Source organism: Rhodnius prolixus, unplaced genomic scaffold (genome assembly GCF_049639745.1).
Source record: "Rhodnius prolixus isolate KJV_2025 unplaced genomic scaffold, Rpr scaffold_8, whole genome shotgun sequence".
Lineage (NCBI taxonomy): Eukaryota > Metazoa > Arthropoda > Insecta > Hemiptera > Reduviidae > Rhodnius > Rhodnius prolixus.
In genome coordinates, this window is record NW_027411593.1 from 729,938 (window position 1) to 751,626 (window position 21,689).

General features: G+C 36.3%; 1 protein-coding gene across 2 annotated transcripts in view; it reads left to right on the plus strand.

The window, feature by feature from the left end:
• The window catches only part of LOC141450654 (neurotrimin-like), a 461,254-nt gene that overhangs the window by 227,145 nt on the left and 212,420 nt on the right, over nt 1–21,689 (plus strand). For both annotated transcript variants that reach the window (XM_074121257.1, XM_074121258.1), the window contains exon 2: nt 5,564–5,769. In XM_074121257.1, coding sequence (XP_073977358.1) covers nt 5,564–5,769 — 206 coding nt within the window. The remainder of the gene's footprint in view (nt 1–5,563; nt 5,770–21,689) is intronic.

Genomic DNA, 21,689 nt, shown 5'->3' on the forward strand with positions numbered 1-21,689 from the left:
CGCTTATTTGCGCTTTGGCAGGCATTGTAGATAATTGCGCATTGTGAGTTACTCCAATGGGGGTAATTTAAGCAGTCACATTTTTTTGAAACATTGACTGTTTAGTAATGAAACTAGATTTTGTAAATTCGAAAGCTGCACGATTTTTCTTCCTTACCGGAAATAAAAGAGGGTAAAACATTTCAGCACATCCCCAAAGTTTCTCTCGCGACTTTATAAAGGCCTTTTTCCACTCGTTCGAGATTCCCTTTTTTGTGGCTCGAGTTAAGAACGATTTTCTTCCAGCTTCTATTATCCAATGGTTTATCACTTACATTTGGAACATTTTCCAGGAATATCAACTTTTTGAAGATTCTTAGTTAATTTTAAGCATTCCAGAGCAATGTACAGTTTCAGCTCGTACAAGGGACGTATAATACAATGTTAACATTCCTTGGTTTTCCAACCGAACCACCTAAATTAGTCATACGTGATAATGTCGTGCCTATTTTTTCCGTATTTCTAGGAAAAATCTAGGGTCATTTTTCACATCCAGTGGTCTAACTCTGGACATCTCATCATTCTTAACGGCATCATTCTTAAGAATATTTTTGGATTTCTTAGGTAAGGTGCATTTTTCCAGCAGCTTTCTATCAATACTCAGTAACATGTCGGATACATCAGCAGACTGCCGATTTAAAAAATTAAAACCTATACTCCGTACTATCACCTTGTTAGCTGTTCTACATATTACATAGATTACATTTTAAACAGGAATGGATGAACACTAAATCCAAAAAAAAGACTTGGACAGATTTTCTTCAATTGTACATAAGAACCTTCGCTAAATTAATGTACCTGTTTGGGAAGATTGAATAGATGTCACTTTGCCAATATTACTAACGTGGCTGGAAATTTTAGGGACTAACATTTCAAAAATATTCTTTTATTAATTTGTCTAAAAAAAAAAAAAATCAAAATTATCTACGTCCCTGAATCTGCACCTGAAGCTTAGTGCGCATGCCAGATCATTTAGTTTCATCAGCGTTGACCTTACAATTTCAACCAATGGCGTCATGAAGGACTAAATGACCTAGATTGTTTTAGTTCATGGAACTCACTACTAAACTGGGTCCCCAGAAAGGTGATAAATATGTGATAGATCTGTGATGACTGGTTAGAGGTTGATCGTCCTTGGAGTGCGGCAAGAGATTAGACGAGCTGAAGCTGCGAGATAGAAGCAGTGCCTCAATCCAAGGTTGCCCTAATTCACACCGCCATTCCTCCATTCGTAACTTCCGCCTCATCTGCTAAACGCCCCTTTTGCTCCCTACTCAGAGTTTACTATCTCCTACCAACAGAAAGAAGGAGACTGAGACAGCAGTAATTTGTAAATATCAAGTTTTAACCAGGAATACAAACAGAAAAGAAATCTCTGTTTAGCTAATCTGCTCTCTCCTCCCTTTGTGTGTTCGCGCATTGTTCACAATTTTTGCATTTCACACTCATTGTAGTACTTTCGGTACTTCTACCATTATTATTTACCCTTACTTACCCTTAGAAATGTAAAATACTTTTACTTCTAAAGTAGACTAAGAAGGCAAGATTCTTTTCGCTCTTGGAGGACGTGAGAACATGTATTCCTGATGCAATCTCAATTTGTAACTGGATCCTCCCCAAGCAAGCATTAGCAGAAAGTTAGGATAAAGACGACCTCCCACACAACTAGACGGCAATATATCAAGATGCAGGGATAAGAGTAGAGTGAGCTAGACAGGTATATGTTTAATATTAATGCATGTTAGTGGCGTAACCAGGTCGGCAGAGTGGCCCGGCACGCTGGCAGAATACAGGAAGCCCTGGCTGAATGCTGGAAGTGGCGGGAGATGCGCGCGGCACGCGGCTGGCGGCGTGCTCACAGGTGCCTGGAATTGCCACATCCTCCAGACCTTCGCCATCTTGGTAATTGCTGTAACATTTTACTAGGTCCTATTATCCAGAAATACGGCCGCTCAAGCAGTACCTTTGTCTCGCTAACGTTTCCCCGCCAGTCCTCACCGCTCGGGATTATAACATGCCCTCATTATAGCTGCTTGGTCCCCTTAAACAACTCTTATAGCATTATCCCTTTATCTCTGCTACAAACTGTTCTATTTAATACCAAGTCGTGGAAATCCCATTTTGGACGTGCTTTAGATTTAAATAAATGAAATGTAATCGGGAACGGATACCTACATCACAAATACAGTTGAAGGGTCTGTTATTAAAAGTTACTAAGATTTCTGACTGGATCCAACATTCTGAGGCTATCCTCTAAGCCTAATGTGTTGAGGCCAACTTTAAACTATAACTTCTACAAATACTCATGCCATGTACACTTGATTGCCGCCTCTCCTTACCCCTTTGGATCGGCCTCTGGATGGATGCAGGATGCAATATTGATTGATGAAGTAGAAGGCTAGAGTGATTTAAAATTGTTTTGCAGCAAAGCGCTTCAGCCTCAATGTATCTAACGAGTTTAGTACCTATCGACCTTAAATTGATTACATATCCAGCCAGCTACATAAACTTTTCAGTCACATGTAAAGTAAGTAAAACTTTGGCGTACGAAGTGGGATGCTAAAGTTTATCCCAAAGATATAAACTCAAAGATAAAATTAGGAAATGTAACTTATATAAATAAAGTTTGGTACGTGGAAGTGAGTGACAAAGTTGATACCAAATGAGTTGCAAGTGTTTACCTGTATTTAGTGTATTACCACATAGGTACTGTAATCAGGCGCAATAAAAGCATTGCCAGATTTGCAGTTTTCATGTAAATCGAAGTAGTAAGAGAGAAAATTGTCTTTAGTGACATACTTGGAGCGGAGGAGTCATGCCTCTACTTCCCACATTTCGCCGTTTTCAGTTTTAAGAGGACGCTAACATTTGGCACAGTGGATCGCTGCAACTAATTAAATAGTACTTTTTCAATGTGAAAAATCTGTAATAAAGTTTTGAATATCGACCCTACTTTGTTCTTTGAATTAAAAAACTCAACTTGAACTTCAAAGTTCTTTAAAAGGGTGCTGTGATTTCCTCACAAATCTTCAGCGCTTTTTAATTACAGACCATGCATTTCTGTCTTTAGAACTTCACAGCCTCATTCATGTGTTCAAGCCTTTTTCTCTGGAATAATTGGAGAGACGTTCCAGAATCAGCTCCGCCTTCAACTATCTGGGAAAAGATAAGATTAGAAGTGTAATGAGAGTTGCACAGGGGGAACTACCGCCTCTTCTCGCTTTCTGTTTTCTTAAAGCACACTCTGGTAGCCAGCAGCTTCACTAATTGATTAACATACATAGAAAGTGTCGTCTATTTATTACACACACTAACATAAATATGGGTGCATAATGCTGGCAAAGTTCAATCGAACTTCAAGAAAATCAAGCGCGGTTCAAGTCTGCTGAGTTCGGACCATGTTGCCTTCCTCTACTGGTGCCTGGGTGAACTTACATCGCAGCTTATTTTTGCAACCTCCTTCACGCATGGAGGACTTAATTGAAGAGCTCTGGCTCCATTGGTTTTCACTAATTACATGTATAAGCTTCTTGTGAGATTTACAAATCACTTTAAAAAAAAAAAACCAGCATTGATAAGAGAAAGTCATATGAGTGGTCGCTTCAGATTATTTGTCCCCCCCCCCCCATCAATTTGCTGCTTCAGATTTTTTATTAAATTGACGAACCTAAAATGGGAGCTAAAACAAAGCCGAGCACTGTTGGTGCTTTTACGCCAAATAAAAACCACCACTTAAAAATATTACATTCTGTTTTTATGTCCAACCAACATTCATGAAGCAGCGACATGTTGAGTATCACAAGTGGAGTAAACAAACGTAGCAACACTAAAACAATAAAGCGTTAAAATTATTATTTTTTATTAAACAATTTGCACTTTAATATTCTATTTATTTTTACATAGGATCGACAATGGAACCGTCGTTAGAGTAATTCAACACCTTACAATACAGTAAATTATGTATACTATTTTTAATAAAGTATAACAACTTCAGTACCCGATAAAAGATCACCTTTCTTGTCATTTTAAAAACAAACAGAACATCACCGATTTGGAGATTAGGACTGCATTAGTACCGAACCAGAGAATTGAACGGATACACCTTAACAGATCAGAACTTCGATGTAACTGAAACAAAGAAGCCTGCGAGTAAGCAAGGGCGAAGCTGGTCGACGAAAGGGAAGGAAGGGACTGAAGATAGAGTTTAATGGAAACAGCTCTTCAGGGACTGCAACCCTCAGGTTTATAGCAGGAAAGGAGCATTTAGTTCCCGACTCTAGCCGACGGTCCAAGTAAAACCATGTTCAAATTGATGTTTAGGCTTTACGCAGTTGTGGATGTTTGCTCCAACCTTATTTCTGATCGACCTTATAAAATAAAATAAATCAGAGCAGAAGATGGGATATAAGTTTGAGGTTATATGTGTAAAAGGGGTTAGCGAACGTCCCGGTGGGGCAATATTTCTCGCAGACTGTCGCTGTCTACAAGCTTCTAGCCTTCTTTGCTCACTCTCTTCAGAATTGCGCTCACTTGCTCTACCCCCCCTCCAATCCGCGTATCCAATGTTTCTTTATATTCCCTTTGTGTCGCCGGCAAGAGTTCATGTATTCACATCATCTACCCATCTACATTGCTTGCACATTTGCAATCATCCGCTAAAACTAAAGCCTTTTTACGCTTTTTAGTCACATTCTTTCACAATTTAATACTATTTTCACACCATTTTTTAATACTATTTGGTATGCGATTCAGCTGTTCATTGCTATTTTGTTGCTAATGTGTTGTATTAGTTTGTTGTAAATAATGCGTTTTTATCTCCATCAAGTAAAATGACAAGTCCTTATAAAAACAGTTTAATAACTCGATTATTTCATTATAATCACAATAGAAATCCCATTCTTTTCTAAAGTGATGTAATCGGGCAGGATTTGGATTTTGAGTTATCACCGGGAATGTTCGATTCTGGATACAGGAATATAATCTTTAGAATCCGGAAAGGAGGAAGGCAAGTTACACTCCCGGAAGTATTACTTGACTTCTTTTATATTTTCTGAAAAATGGCTTCTTCCATTTCCTCACATCTTTGTGTAAACATTTCATTCGCGCAGCTTTTTAAGTTTTATTTCAATCATTTTTCTAGTAATTTTCGGGGAGTGGTTAGGGTATAGGGTCGCCAGGTCATTTTAGTTTTAATGTACGTTTTTTTCGATCCGTATAATTTTGGTAGAAATTAAATAATGCGACTCTGATGAAAATAATGAGATTGAGCCCGAGATTGTAGTGAGTGGAAGTCCTGTGAGTGTGCATTTCAGATATTTTTAAGTTTCATACGGAAGCGATCACAACTTAAGCATTTCTGGTTAAAACTCAATTACTAACAAAATGCACAATATTTCCTGTAAATAAAAAGAAAATTGCATTCGCATTCGTTGACGCTGCAAAAATCCAAAAGATGGCCCAAGTTTCAGTTATTGGCTCTTCACAATTTCTATTATTTGTAATTTGAATTTTAACTTTCTTGCAGTTCTGGGATCCCAACTGACGAGTAGTGCGAGCGGAACTAAACCAACCGCAACAGGCAACAAACCGGAAGCAGCCAGTGCTAATTCCATAACAAAACAGCAAAGGCAAGGTCCGCATTTTGACCGAGCCGCATCCAAAAATGTAACAGCATTATTGGGGAAAACAGCCTACCTAAACTGCAGAGTGAAAAACCTTGGCAATAAAACAGTGAGTTCATTTTCTTATTTTATATAAATTTCCTGAAAATGATGTGACAACAAATCTGAAACTGAGATATTTGTGTGAGTCTGTAAGTTCCTGTACTCGCATTTCTAACCTCAGATCAAACGCCTTAGTGAATCTTAAGGAGATTCAGAATGTTGGAGCGCTCCCTTGTTCCGGATTCCGTCGTGAGTGGCAGCTCGACTCTTGATCACACCGCTAATATTCTGGTACAACGAAATAGCTGATGGATTACGTTTCAAATGATATAAGTTTTAACTTCAAACGGGGTAAATAGTTCAAGATTGCAAGATATCCGAAAATAGAATATAAAATTTGTAAAATTTTGAAGTGATTCTCAAAATTAAGAATAAAATATGGAAAGCAACTAAACGCCGGAACAGTAAGTTTCTCAACGCATTACAAGAAGGAAGCCTCTTCTCCTTGCCTGGGCATCAAACGTCCCTAAGAAGGAACAGAGAGTTGCTCAGGGTTAGCCCTAACAAGTAGCGCACCGAAGGCCAGAAGTTTCTACCGTCTACGAGCAATGGGGTGGCTGGTGTCTAAAACATCTGCAGGCCCCAGGTCTGCAGGTATTAATTAATTTTTTACACAGCTTACAATAAATTAACTCTCTAATGTTGAAGAAAGGTGAACTTCGAGCTGCACCTAATTTTTCGAGCCCCTCCCTTCCGGTATGAAAAGAAAATCCATTCGTCTTTCTAATTTGTAATCAATTTCAATTTGTTTCTGATTAAAATTTGGTCTTTTGGGGGGGGGGGGGTATAAAGCGAAATCGCTATTGTCAAAATGAGTCTTTCAAAAAATAAATGTCACATTTTTTAACGGTAAACTGCTATTTTCTTAAATGCTTACTTATCTCCAACTTGTAATAAATAACAATAAGCTGCACAAACTAAGTCCGACAAAATAAGGTAAGTAAGTACATTGTAAGGTGTAAGTACATTGAAAGTAAATACGGAAGTAATACTCCAGATTTGAAACAAACCTGGATACCGGAAATAGCACTTTTTCCTTAAACAGTTTCGAATTCTTTGAACACTTTCATACCACTTAGTAGAAACAGGTCTAGTACTTTTCTGGAAAATATTATTTACAGATACGAATATTTAGGCGCTGTCAGGGAGTCGTGAGAGTGCCACTCCCGAATTTACATTTCTGTTGTTCACAATCTGTTGTTTATTAAACGGATGAATGGGAAATGATTCCCCTTTAGTTGAGTCGATTGGAGATAGCTAGATGTGTGACGCCATGCACTAATTGAGAAGAAATGCAAAGAGGAGGGTTTGCTCAGTCTCAGTAAGTCAGTTAATGACGTCTTTAATTAAATCTAATATGGCTCCAGTTTTTTTCTAGCTAGATGAATTCGGCGAATATTAATTGCTCCAAGGACTTACGCGTAAATATTAATGGGAATTGTTAGAATCCTTTATTAGAACTGGATATATAATTAATTAGTGGCGAGGAGATTGGTGCTGACCCTCTGCAAGTAATCTTCCAATTCCACATCTTTATTCGCCATAATGAGTGTGCAGTCTCCAAATTGGTAAAGTAGTTATGGGCAGATAAAGCTTTGACCAGAGACTCAGAAGAATGAAAGTTGTTGGCTCTGTGTGACCAAGGAAACATCTGAGCATCTTACTCTAGATCATGAGTCTTAGCTTACCTCTTTAAAGACTTGATTTCACATCGATTTAGGTCTTGATACCCCCAACTTTTATGAAAAAATGAGACAGTCTATGTTGCTTTCAGAGAATCGCGGAAGAAGCATTGGGGCATCGCTTGGATGTGTAAATAGTGAAGTGATTGGCTTGAATAGAAGTAGTTGATTGACTGATTGAGGTGTGATTGGATGAAACTTGAGTTCTATTTGTAGCATTGGAATGAAGGTAATTTATTGATTGAATCGAGATGAATGAGGTTGGAGTTCAATACTTAAGTTTGGAGTAATTTTTAGGTACACTACCAGGAGTGTACTGGGTGGACGGAGTGAGTCAAGATAGCGTTTTGTTGGTTGGAATGGAGCAGTGCGAGCTATGGCATGGTTCTAACAATGTCCGGCCGACTGTGTTTCTGCAGGTGCAGGCAACATCCTGCATTCTTAAAGCCAGGATGAACGTGAGCTCAACGACGGCCCTTGGTTGATAAACAAAAAAAAGCGTTCAACTTAGGTTAACAACAAATTCTTTCCACCGATCCTTGTTTAAAGAAACAATTTCTCCATTTTCTTTTCCTTTTTCTTGGTAAAAATTTTTTCAATAATTTTCTAATTTCAAGCATTTTCACGATGAGATTTCAGCAGAAAGCGGATATCTTTCTTATAACGTGATTTCTACCAAAGCTTTACCGAAATGGTGTAATTAAAAGAATTTGCTCTAAATAAACATATGAAAGGTCCAATAACTTCTATCGATTAAGGAACATTCAATTGTTGCTAAATTTGAAAGGGTTAAGGATCCCTTATATAACAACAAAGCGACGTTCTGCTCTTACACTTGTTAAGGAGAAGAATAGCAATCATTTCAAATTGGAATGGAAATTTTGTACAGATTTGCACTTTAAAAGTCTCGACGCTATGTCTCTTAAAGAGGGGAGTTTGCCCCACGCAAGTAAGGCCCACTCTAAAAGTTAATTACTATTATTTCTATAACACTTAGTCCGGTTTGAAAAAGTTTAGCACGAAGAAGTGGTAAAAGCTTCCATACGTGACTCTAAAGTGCTACTATGTTCTTACATCTACTAAGAGGAAGTATTGCAATCGTTTAAATTATCGACGCGTGAACTGATTTACGTCAATCGTCGAATTGTCATTCGATCCGATATTTTATGAGAATAAAGCTTTTGTGGATCTCGAGTTTTCAACATTAGAAACGGAGTTTTTACCACTTAAGTAAGGCCCGCCTTAATAATCAATAACTACGACCAATTTTGATAAGTTTTGTCAGGAAGAAGTTGTTCGATTTTTACTGCGTGATATTAAGGTGTCATCCTACTCTTACAGCTACTAAAGGGAAGTATTGCAATCGTGCATATTTGAAGTTTAATTTCTCTTTGCCTTTTAGGCAGAAGTACTGTAAACGCGCTAAAATTGTTCTTACTCCTCTTAAAAGGAAGTACTGAAATCGCAGTTTAATTTTGTTATTTACGCACAAATACCTTTCAATTTTAATTGAAACGTTTACCGAAGAAAACTGTTGTTGTGGATTCTTTGGGGACCGCAACTCTAAGCATTCATTTAAAAGACCTCTCCAGTGGTAGTTACGGGTCTGACTTAACACCATATCAGGTTATTGTGTACCTTTTGGCGTTTAATCAACCCTTATACTTAACATTTTAAACTGTGAGTTTTTGTTAAAGAGTATTTACAGGGAGTTCATTTTAAGACGATTGAAATGCATTTCATGCTTAAAAGGTTGACCTAAGCAAAAAAATGGTGGAGGAAAAATTTGTTGCCAGTCACCTCTAGTTTCAGAATATGTGACTTGATTTTAGATTACTGCCCGCATACGCGACTGACGCGCGTCCAAAAGTGAAGGTTTTTAAAAATATTCATCGTTGAATGAAGTTGATTCAGATTCACTTAGTATTAACAAAAATTCTTGCGAGCCATGGTCCATTTTGCCATCGTTATAGTTAAACTACCATTTCCTTTAAATCATCATCTCAATTTGTGTATCTTTTGGCGTTTAATCAACCCTTATACTTACCATTTTAAACTGTAAGTTTTTGTTAAAGAGATCTATTTATTTGTTTTGCTTTGTCAATTAAGTCACACAGCCAGCGATCTGATTCAAAATTTTATTTAAAAATAAAACAAAATAAATAAATGCAGAAAGAGTGAGGAGTGTGAATGTTAATAGTGGATTATTATTTTGTAAGTAAATAAAGATTCTGCTGATGTTCCACTGGAACGGTTCTGATAATAGATGGGAACAAAGGCGCTGTCTGTCTGTGATGTGTGAAAACAGAACGATCTGCCATTAGATCAGTGACGAGTGAACATGGTCGAATATTGCCAGATATTATCTGCAGTATGACGTCATGTTATGAATGATAATTAACTAATTAGCTCGCCGTAAATCAAGGACCGTTAGAGAGACTTGTTGCCCAGCATGGCGCCGCTTCTTTCATTGAATTATATGTTTAGTTAGCCTTGGAGATTAGCCTGGGAGATTAGTCTTTTCCGTTAGAACAGTTCTAAGTTATGAAATTTCGCCTTTCACTTTACAAAGGAGAGTAGTCAAATGAGAATGCAAAAAAATAGATAAATGCATGTTTTGGCTAAAACTCAGGCTTTTTAGTCTGAAAAGTTTTCAAATTGTTTACTTTCTGTGAACTATTTTCCATACCAAGGGAACTCAAAACCTGCTAGTCCGGATAAAATTGATTTAGCGATTGTGACGCAATCACGTTACTACTCCAACTCCATTGATTTATTTATGTGGAATATCTGCGCACTGCAATAAATGTGCCGCTCTCGTACAATCACCATAAATACAATATATAATAAAATAAATAAAGGTATTTGTAAAAAATATTTGACAATATGACCCAGAATTGGCTGGGAATCCTGTGAAAGAGGATTGGTATTCATATTACTGTCAAGATTAGGGTGGCCGGTGTGGGGCCCGCGCCGGTATAAGACTTATGAATAGCGCTCGGGTCGCCATATCAATGTGGGATCTAAAATTTGGTTCGCGTAATATTGAGCGCCCCCCTGTTATTTGACTGCCAAGGTACCAGGGAGGCGGAACCTCTTACTTCCGCCTCCACCACTTGGCCTATATATCACATCTGCCACGTGCACACTGCCATCCACCTTCTAATCACCACAAATATTTAAATAAAATCTACTCTCATGATTTTCTCTTATTTGTATTTATTTATTTTTTTGTAATTTCAAAAATATTGTAAATCTACCTCACATCATGGTGGTCGTGAGCGTCGACTTGTAAGAACTTTAGAAAAGGTTTCCCAAGAAGTTCTCTTATGTAGAAATAGTGGGAAGATAACCATCTCTTCGTTAATAGGTAGAAAATGGTTTAATCTTCTACGCGATGTCACTGATCCGGACAGATTGGTGAAGGAAATGAATGGTAGATTGTTGCAGAACTGCTGATGAAGGCCTGATGTGATCATGTTAACTTCACCTTTTAACTTCATCTTTTAAGAAACTGCCGCTATTAATTAGTAATAAGAAATACAAAACTTAGTAATTTGAAAGGAAACGAAGAGGGTGACCGAAAAGAAACATGAAACAACTCAGATCAGTGCTACTAAACATGTCATACCTAACTACAAGAACTGATGAAAAATTTAACTTGGAGATCAACTGATAAAAAACCAAGATATAAAAGGTTTAGTTTTGCAAAAATGCAGACTCCTCAATAACATGAATTCCGTAGATTATCTCTTTCTGAACTGAGAATGCAAAAAATAAAAAATAATGAATCGTAATTCCAGAAGTATACCGAAAAAGGACTATAAGCTTGAGCAGACGTCAGCTCTGGACTAATGAAAGCCCTCAGCAGAGAGGGAAATCACTTTCTAAGATAATTTCCTCGCTTGTGGAACTTGCACTGGCCGGAAAGAAATTTTCACTTTGTCTTCTCGTATGGTACCACTTTTCCATTGTTTCCTGAAAAGCACGGTGCCAGATTTGGGCGAAATCGGAGTATTCTATATTATTAGCTTATTTGCAATTTAGTAAATATTCAAGCTCCTAATACCACAAGAGGGTAGATAAAAGAAATAAGTTTGGTAACCAATTTAAATTGAGAGAACCTTAAACATGTAATTCCTTCAAAATCAATTTTAAAAAATTTGCAATTTTGCAGTGTGTCCCGGCAGAAAGCGAAGTATATATTTTCTATTCTAGTCTAGAGTGGAGTTGCGCACTGGGCGGGATGAGGAGTTTGACTGGCTGAGAATGAAGAAGTTATCCAATAAAGCCAACAGTAATTTATAGCAAAAAGTTGACACTTACTAAGTCAGAACATGGAAATTTCTAAGTTTGGTGTCGGCGACACTTTTCAGTTAGAAGTGGGGTCGTTGAGGGTGTGCTGCTAGATGCCTAGTAAGGTCTAGCCAACTCACTCTACTTGGTGTTACGTGGTGAAGAGTTTCCCAACAAGAATTCTTAATTTCCCCCCCTTGAGAAACTTCACGTCACCTTGCACTGGCCGGCCGGAAAGAAAAATGGAAAACTGAGCTGTTACTTTCCCCCACTCCTCTTGTCATGGGTCTCTATTTGGTGTAGGAAGGCTTCTAGTTCTCCATGCTGCCTCATTAGAGAACTGAAGACCTCTGCCTTCAAGCAAGATACTGTCATTAATAAAAAGTTAAGGAATTCTTTGCTCGGCGGGTTTGACGCTAGCACACGATCAGACCGTGTGTGCTAATAGACTAAATGTTTTCACATCATCCGCTTTTCTTGAAGAGGGAGTGGCGACGCCTTTAGGAGGGACTCTTACCCAGAAGACTACTTTATATCCATACTTATAATGATAAAAAAAAAATTGTCATGTTTACCTAAGAATAGGACTCGGAAGATTGTAATTGTGTAGCCAAAACTTTGTTAAAAGAGTCCGCAGTAACTGCAATTACTAGCAATGTTTTCATGATCCTTTTTAGGCGCCGCTTTAGTGGAGATTAGCTAGTCCTCGTTAGCAGTTATTAAAGTTCACACTGTAAAAGCTGACCTATCCTCATCAACCTCTGTAAGCTCCAAGAAGACCGTTTTGCTGCTTTAGGGCGGTCAGGCAAAGCAGTTTCTTCAATGAAGGGATATCAACAGTTCCACTCTTCCACCCTCTTCCTCACCACCAAACGATAATGAGATCGCAATATTTCTTTTGATCTGTACGTGATATCGATTCTGATGCTCACGATACTCGTACTTCATCATCAACATCCACTAGCAATCCACTTTCTTGATTAATATGTTCTGGTTAGTGTCTCCCACTTTGTTTCTCTAACTCAGACTTGTGAGTAAATACATCTTTTAATTAGCGATCCCAAATTAAAGGATTTTTTAAGTGTATTTATTATTTGCTTCTGTTGGTTAGCATTGATTCATCAGCACAGCTTCCACTTCGCCTTCTGCTCTACTTCAAAGTTTAGGCCAGAATTAATCAAAATTCTTTCATAATTTAATGCGATTTTATTTAAACTTTAAATGAACTTAAAGTGTGTACCGATCTATCAATAGCATTGAAACAGTTTTTAGTAGATTTAGTAAATGGTACTAAAAGTGGTCAGGTATCTTTCTTCCTCAGAGAATTAACTTCGCAAAGGGAACAGCGAGCCCCCCCCCCGTCATAGAGAACTAAAGGCACAGCTGCTCAATTTAGGTCAGAAAGAAGAAAAAACGGCGTGACACATATTGTTCATATCTTTATACCTAGCCAAAGAGGCTCTAATGTATCTCTTAAGTTTATTGAAGCAAACAGGAGAGAGATAGCCTAATTAGTGGGTGCCACTTCACACTATTTGGGATCCAGGTGCGAAGCCTCCCTGACCAACCACCCTGATTCTTATCAAAAAAAAAAAATAAAATAAGCGATCTTGATTTCCATCCATTATAGGGGTTGGAGATAATTGACTTGCTTTAATTAGCAAAGGAAACATCAGAGAGAGGAAGCGAATGCCTCTTTTTGACAGCCAGGTGTTTCCGATCCTCGTCACGATTTGTTTGTTCATATTTTGCTTCATTCGTCCCTAAGCACTTCCAGTTTGGTCTGTGAACTCCTCCTCACTCCAACTGTGTGCTGAGATAAAAATGAGCAAGTTTTCAGCCGATTTGGATTCCTTGCGCTCGTCATGATGAAACAGTTTCCGTTACCCTTTTAATAATCTGCGTCCATGATTTTTCTATTTTTGGGGGTTTTTGTTTTAGATATTTTATATCAGAATTTCTATGAGCGCAACCAAGCCTGTAGTTACTTCTAATCGCTGAAGGATATATCCAGTTCATAAATGCAGGATACAAGCCTCATATCGGAAGTCTAGGAGCCTACTAGTAGTTCTAATTGCACAGTCTTGCCACCTGTATAACATTAATAAAAATCAAACGTGAGGTTAAAATTTCCAAATTTGATGAAATTCGACTGACCGGAAATGCCGATTAGAATTTTCTTTTTTAAAGATTTCCTCTCCTATGGTTTTTATTTATGCGTGGTATACTTGATTACGAACAACATTCGAACTCTCTCCTTACGTTATCTTACCGCTATTTACATAATTAATGGCTTTTAAAACTGGTTAGAGAGAGTTTGGCTAGAAAAACGCACAAAATCTATACTATAAAATGGCACCATTTAAATAAAGCAAATTAAAATTATGTATTAAGATAGCAAATGAGATTGGGCAAGCTGGGGAAGCAAAAAGTAGAAATGTTTTAGTACTAGAAGTTAGCAATGGAAATATAGCTTGGTTTTATATTACGGGACTCTGCTGGCTTAGATCTGTCAAAAGGGATGCCCTGGTCGATGTGTTTGTGGTGAAACGGGAGAACTGACTCAGCAAGAAGGACTAAAGAAAAAAACAGTGGTAAAGAAGTGCGGATAGGAGATACTCGTACTTCCGCTTTTACAGAGGGCACTTCACAGAACCCTATTTACTTGTGTCACTAGAGGGTAAAAAAATCAAAGAGATTTGTGTATTAACAGTTTTGAATTACTTTACAGCTTTCTTAGTGATGAAGTACGCGGGCGGAAGCAGATACCTGCTACACAGCCTCCGCGTCAACTCCAATCCCCGCTTCTTACTGCTGGAATATTACATTTCGTTTAAAAGCCGTCTCTTTCTTGTCTCAGATTGTGACAAGTTTGGAGTATTATTTAATATTTCTTAGAATTACCGCCAGAAAGATGTGATGACAAAGTAAGTTCTGGGCACTTAGTAGAGTTAATTTCAAACTTGGCATGTTTACTAAGATATCAGCTAAAATAACAAAAGGGTATTAAAGGACCTCCGAAATAACAGAAATATGGAGGAAAACTCCTTAAAACTGCGGCTAATAATTATTTTAATTAGTTGTGTCTTAAGTTTTCTTTTAATTTGGATTTGCACCAAATCGTTCCAAAATTTCCTTAAACAATCTGCTCGAATAGTGCCACACCAACAATGGAGATTCTCTTGGAAATAAGCTAGATAAAACTAACAGATAACTACAGATAAAGCTAGCTGTTAGAAGGATCCATAGCTTTAGTTGTTGTATTTAGTTGAGTTATTGAGAAGTTATTGTATTTAGTTGAGTTATTGAAAAGTTATTCTGTTGTGCCCACATTTTAATTTTCCAAAACTAAACATTGGAGGGGTGGGAAATTGATGGATGAATGAGAAGTCATGCGGGTGTGCGAGAGTTTTATAGTGAACGTATCGCCGGCCACTACCAGGGGATGGGGGCAGATAAAGGAAGTTGGCCGGAAGTGGACTGTGAGTGGTGGAAACAGGAATGAGGAAAACTTCATGAATGTTGGCTGAAGAGTCTTTGGTCTGTAATGCTCAAAGTGTTTTGGAGTTTTGGGCGGACTTTCAGGATTGTTGGGCCGTGAAAGACACATGGGACGTTTTAGTTGACGAACTATGCTCACCGACATCTGTTCAACTTGAGCTCCCTCTCTCATAGAACAAACCCCCGCCAAGAGTCGCCAGCTCTGCTTCTTTTCTTCTGCTTCCATTTTACAGGATGTTGAGTTACACATTTTTGTAGATAATGGTCATGCACTTTCTCAAACGCCTTTCAAGAACCTGTGTGTAATTAAATATTTTTAAACTAGGAATTTTTACCCCACTATTTTGCAGATTCAGTGTAACGCAAAAGAAAGAGTAATGTCTAATCTACGTATCCCAAACTCCAATTTGGTCAGGGATTTCATTCTTATAAACATTATACTTCATCTTTCCCTAAAAATCCCGCTTCAACCCAGTTTGCTGAAAATTGTTTCAAATAAAAGCCAAATAGCTGAAAGATTTAAAAAAATCGTAAAAGCCGTTTTGTAATAACCCCATTTCCGGTATATTGGTAACACGAAATTTTGGCCAGAAATTTTATCCGCATTGACTGTAATTGACTGTACTTCAGAGAACAGCTGAATGTAAATCCTAATATTACACTGAAACGGCTGTAGTGGAGGGAAACCTAATCACCCCATGCCTTCCTCGTTATAACTTGTGCGCAATACATGTGTCTCGTTGAAAGACGCCATTTTCGTAAAATTTTAAAAAAACTAGAATTTAGTAAGAAGGTTCTTCTAGAAGATCGATTACGTAATCGCTGCTTCTTACAATTATAATATGAGTTTGTAAGAGAACGATAGAAAAACTAGATTGCAGTTTGTGTTCGCCAAGGACTTAAAATGTTAAATTTGAACTCATTCCATTGCTATTAACTTCTTGAAGATTTCAATTATTTGTATGCCGCAGGAATCCATTAAGAAGGAATATTAGCTCCAGAAATCTAAAGCAATATTTATTATACAAAAATGTAGTTATATAAAATGAAAAAACTACCAAAGTCGAAAAAACAGAAAAATAAAATAAATAAAACTGTCATTTTTATATAAGTCGAGTGTGGTAATTAACAGGACCCGGTGGTATACTAAATATTTTTCGTCCCACTGCAACTTAATTATCGTCAGTCGCTTTCAGTGACCTCCATGGTTTGTGTTTATCGTTTATTCTAAAATAGATGAAAATCCTTTTTCTTTTAATAACAAGAGTTTCCTGTCTTCGTTAGACTATTGCATTAGGAAATTAGGATATTAGCGATAAAGTGCGCTTAGTATTCTTCAGGAAGTATAAAAACTCTGTTTCACGCTTTAACTACCTTCCTAGAGTAAAAGGAAGTACACTTTCTGCGAGCGAATTGTCCGCAATTGAATTATCGCCGGAAGCAGATGTACGCGACCGCACCAAACCGCGCCCTCTCATCACATTCTCCCTAGATGATGTAATGGAATTCTCTTGGAACAGTTGGTGTGAATAACTCGCAAAAAAACAAAACATTTGCTCTCTAAAACGGCACTTCCGCTCTTTTTTCATTCCGAATTTTTTTTTTTTTTTTTTTAATGATTTAAGGCGCGTCAACATCTAAGGTTATTGGCGCCCGGAGCTTTTTCCAGTGCACTGCCAGCCTCCGGACAGTGTTCTCTCGTTACAGACAACACTGTACATCACCGGACAGTGAGCTGTAAGAAGCTCCTAGGAAGAGGAAATCTAAGGGTCAGCAGCTGGATTCGAACCCGGGACCTCCGCGTGGCATTCCGAATATTAATTACATATTTTATTCCTTTCGGTCTTAAGGTAAAACGGTTAAGTAAAACCTATAAATTTCCATCTTGTACGTATATTTCCTAAAAAATGGCCTCTAACGTTGATATATTCATCAATTGTTAAGCATGTTTAGCCTTCATTCACACAATAAAGCTCGAAACACTTCTTTCTGCTAAATATAATCAAAATCGGACGAAATGTTTTGATAATAATATAAAAAAGGGCTTACATAAGAGAGGGGCCAACTACCTTTTTAATGTTCACACATTCACAAAAACTAACCTCACATAGAATGTCGTATCGAATGACAATTCATTCAAGTAAATCGGTTTACGCGTCTATAACTTGAAAGATTGCAATACTTCCAATGGTAGATATAAGATTAAACAGGATAACAAGATGAAAAGCAATAACTACATGCAAAACTTCATCAAAATTGGGCAAAGATTTAACAATATTCAGTAATAAAAATAGTAAAGTACTAGTCGTATTAGAGCAATAGTATTAGAGCAAGCACTAGTTTCCTGGGGCGAACGTCCCACCTTAACTATCTACATCGTCGAGAGCAAAGAAAATTTTCATTCAAATTTAACCTTCCATATCTCGTTACCTATTATCACTAAAACATTGCAATTTATGCCAGTTATAGAGCAAACTATTCTCTACATTTCGGTGTAGAATTCATTCAAATCAGATGAATACGTTCTCCACATACAGGTAATATACAAACCAAAATGAACTAGTAGTTTACGACATATTATAGTTAAATTTTTCATAGTTTTAAACTCAACCAAACTTAAAATCTCAATCTCTCTCTTCCTGCTAATCAGATTATTACGATATTTTACCCAATTATAGAGAATACTTTTCTCCATATACTGATGAAATAAAAAAAAAAAAAAAACGTTCGCTTTTGGCTTATATTTTATCAGCATACGGAGAAAAGTATTCTGTGATAGCATTGTCTATAATTGTATACAATTTCGTAATAATCTTTCGAGCAGGAAACGGGATATTTAGAGTTAAAGTTTGGTTTCGTTTGAAACACAGAAATCTCCAACTTCAAATATCTCGTAAACTACTCAAGAGATTTTGTTTATATTTTACCTGTATATGGAGACAACTTTTGTCTATAATTGTATAAAATTTCGTAAAAATCTATCAAGTAGGAAACGATATATTTAGAGTTAAATTTTGGTTTAGTTTGAAATAGTGAAATCTTTAACTTCAAATATCTCGTAAACTACTCGATCGATCTTGTTTATATTTTACCTGTATATGGAGAAAACTTTACTCCTATAATTGCATAAAATTTTGTAAAAATCTGTCGAGTAGAAAAAGAGATATTTAAAGTTAAATTTTGTTTTTTTTTGAAACCGTGAAATCTTCAAATATCTCGTAAACTACTCGATAGATTTTGTTTATATTTTACCAGTATATGGAGACAACTTTACTCTATAATTGTACAAAATTTTGTAAAAATCTGTCGAGTAGAAAACGAGATATTTAGGGTAACAGTTTGTTTCCGTTCTATTAAGCAAAAATTTTACCTTCAAATATCTCGAAAACTAGTCGATAGATTTTGTTTATATTTTATCTATTTATGGAGACTACTATTGTCTATAATTGTTGTGGACTCTGAACTCTATGTTATTATAATTTATGGTGAACTAGTAAGTTCAGTTGTATTTCCTAAAAAATGGCCTCTATAAAGACCTCACTCCGACTGGTGCTTCTAATTTAACTTACCTCTCCCCACACAACATGGCGCAGTCGTTCTAGAACCTTATAATAAAATTATTTACAAATTTTTAATAACTCTCGCTAATAGTATAATCGTGTGTTTACAATAATAATATTAAAGGAAGTGTTAATAGAAAAACTAATAATTATTTAAAATATTAACTTTAATAAAATGGAAGTGTTCACACGACCCTCTGAAATGAAGTTTGAAGGTAATCTAGCGGAGAATTGGCGAGTTTTTCGCAGAGATTTGGATATTTTCTTAAAAGCTGCAAACATCACAGACGCAAAAGGCTCCAGTGGAAGAAGAACAGCAGTACTACTTAATTTTATTGGTTCTAAGGGAAAAGAACTATTTAACACATTTACATTTGCTGAGGGAGAAAACGAAAACTTTGACGTGGTCTTGGGAAAATTTGAGCAGAACGTAGAACCGCAGAAGAACCTGGTGCTCAACAGTTTTCTCTTTAACAGTCGCAATCAAAAAGAAAATGAATCTTTTGACACTTTTGTCACAGAATTAAAGAATCTAGTGAATGATTGTGAATATAAACAACTAGCGGACAGGCTGCTAATGGATAGAATTGTTCAAGGTGTCCGAGAAGTGCGCCTTAGAGAAGCCTTTTCTTCGAGAAAAAGAGTTAACGGTGCAAAAAGCAATCGAGATTGGACGAACAGCTGAATTGAGTAGAGAACAGGCGAATGTTATGAACGTGCCAGAAAAAGTCGATTACCTCAACAGAGCTGCAGGGCAACAAGATAAGAAGAGCTATAAGAAAAAGATAGAAAAGAAGAATTTCAAACCAGTTCAGAAAAGTGAAAATGTGAATAGTGAGAGAGTAAAAAGTAAAAATATAAGTGAAGGTGGGGCTAGCTATTCCTGTAAAAAATGTGGAAATATTCATAAGAGAGCCAATTGCCCGGCATTTGGGCGTGTTTGTGCTAAGTGTGGGAAAAAAAATCATTTCGCAATTGGGTGTAAAATTGCTAAGTTTGTAAGAGGTTGCACGGCTTCTGATGGGTTGGTGATTGACCAAGTGGATGCTAGTATTCCCGCTGGTGAGCGTCAATGGACACAGGTATTAGAATTTGCTAATAATAATAAAATTGAATTCAAATTAGACACAGGTGCGGATGTTTCCATTGTTCCTTACAGTAGTATTGATAAAAATAATCAAAAAAATATAAAAAATCAAAGTCTAGTACTAGAAACTTATAATGGGAGTAAATTATAAACTATGGGCAGAACAGATTTAATATGTTTATTAAATTCTAAAAACTTTAGTGTAAATTATGTAGTAGTTGATGATACAAATAATTATAAAATAAAACCAATTATGGGGTTGAAGGATTACCTAACTATGGGTTTAATACAAAGAATAAATAACTTAAAATTAAATAAAAAACTTGTGGATAAGGATAGTTTTATAAAAAACAACGCTGATTTGTTTACGGGACTGGGTGCTTTTCCAGGCTATTGTAATATCAAAATAGATAATAATGTAAAACCTATTATGAAACCTCCTAGACGGGTTTCTCCCCTTTCCGCTGGCAGAAAAATTGAAATTAAAATTAAAAGAACTCGAACATGAAGGAATAATCTCGCGGTGTGAACCCAAATCGTAGGTGAGTAACCTAGTTGTGGTAGAGAAAAAAGATTTAGGGTTAAATTTTGGTTTCTTTTGAAACCGTGAAATCTTTTAGGTTAGGTTTGGTTAGGTTATTAGGTTAGGTAAGGTTAGGTTAGGTTAGGTTAGGTGATATTTTAGGGTTAATATTTGTTTCCGATGTATAAAGTAAAAATCTCGAAAACTACTCAATAGATTTTGTTTATATTTTATCTATTTATGGAGACTACTATTGTCTATAATTGTATAAAATGTCGTAAATATCTGTCAAGTAGGAAACGAGGTATCTAGAGTAAAATTTTGGTTTCTTTCTAAACAGTGAAATCTTTAATGTAAAATATCTAGTAAGCTACACGATAGATTTTGTTTATGTTTTACCTGTATATGGAGACTACTATTGTCTATAATTGTATAAAATGTCGTGAATATCTGTCAAGTAGGAAACGAGACATTTGGAGTTAAAATTTGTTTTTTTTTCTAAACAGTGAAATATTTAATGTAAAATATCTCATAAGCTACTCGATAGATTTTGTTTATGTTTTACCTGTATATGGAGACTACTATTGTCTATAATTGTATAAAATGTCGTAAATATCTGTCAAGTAGGAAACGAGATATTTGGAGTTAAATTTTGGTTTCTTTCTAAAAAGTGAAATCTTTAATGTAAAATATCTCGTAAGCTACTCGATAGATATTGTTTATGTTTTCCCTGTATATGGAGACTACTATTGTCTATAATTGTATAAAATGTCGTAAATATCTGTCAAGTAGGAAACGAGACATTTGGAGTTAAATTTTGTTTTTTTTCTAAACAGTGAAATCTTTAATGTAAAATATCTCGTAAAGTACTCAATAGATTTTGTTTATGTTTTACCTGTATATGGAGACTACTATTGTCTATAATTGTATAAAATGTCGTAAATATCTGTCAAGTAGGAAACGAGATATTTGGTGTTAAATTTTGGTTTCTTTCTAAACAGTGAAATCTTTACTGTAAAATATCTCGTAAGCTACTCGATAGATTTTGTTTATGTTTTACCTGTATATGGAGACTACTATTGTCTATAATTGTATAAAATGTCGTAAATATCTGTCAAGTAAGAAACGAGATATTTGGTGTTAAATTTTGGTTTCTTTCTAAACAGTGAAATCTTTAATGTAAAATATCTCGTAAGCTACTCGATAGATTTTGTTTATGTTTTACCTGTATATGGAGACTACTATTGTCTATAATTGTATAAAATGTCGTAAATATCT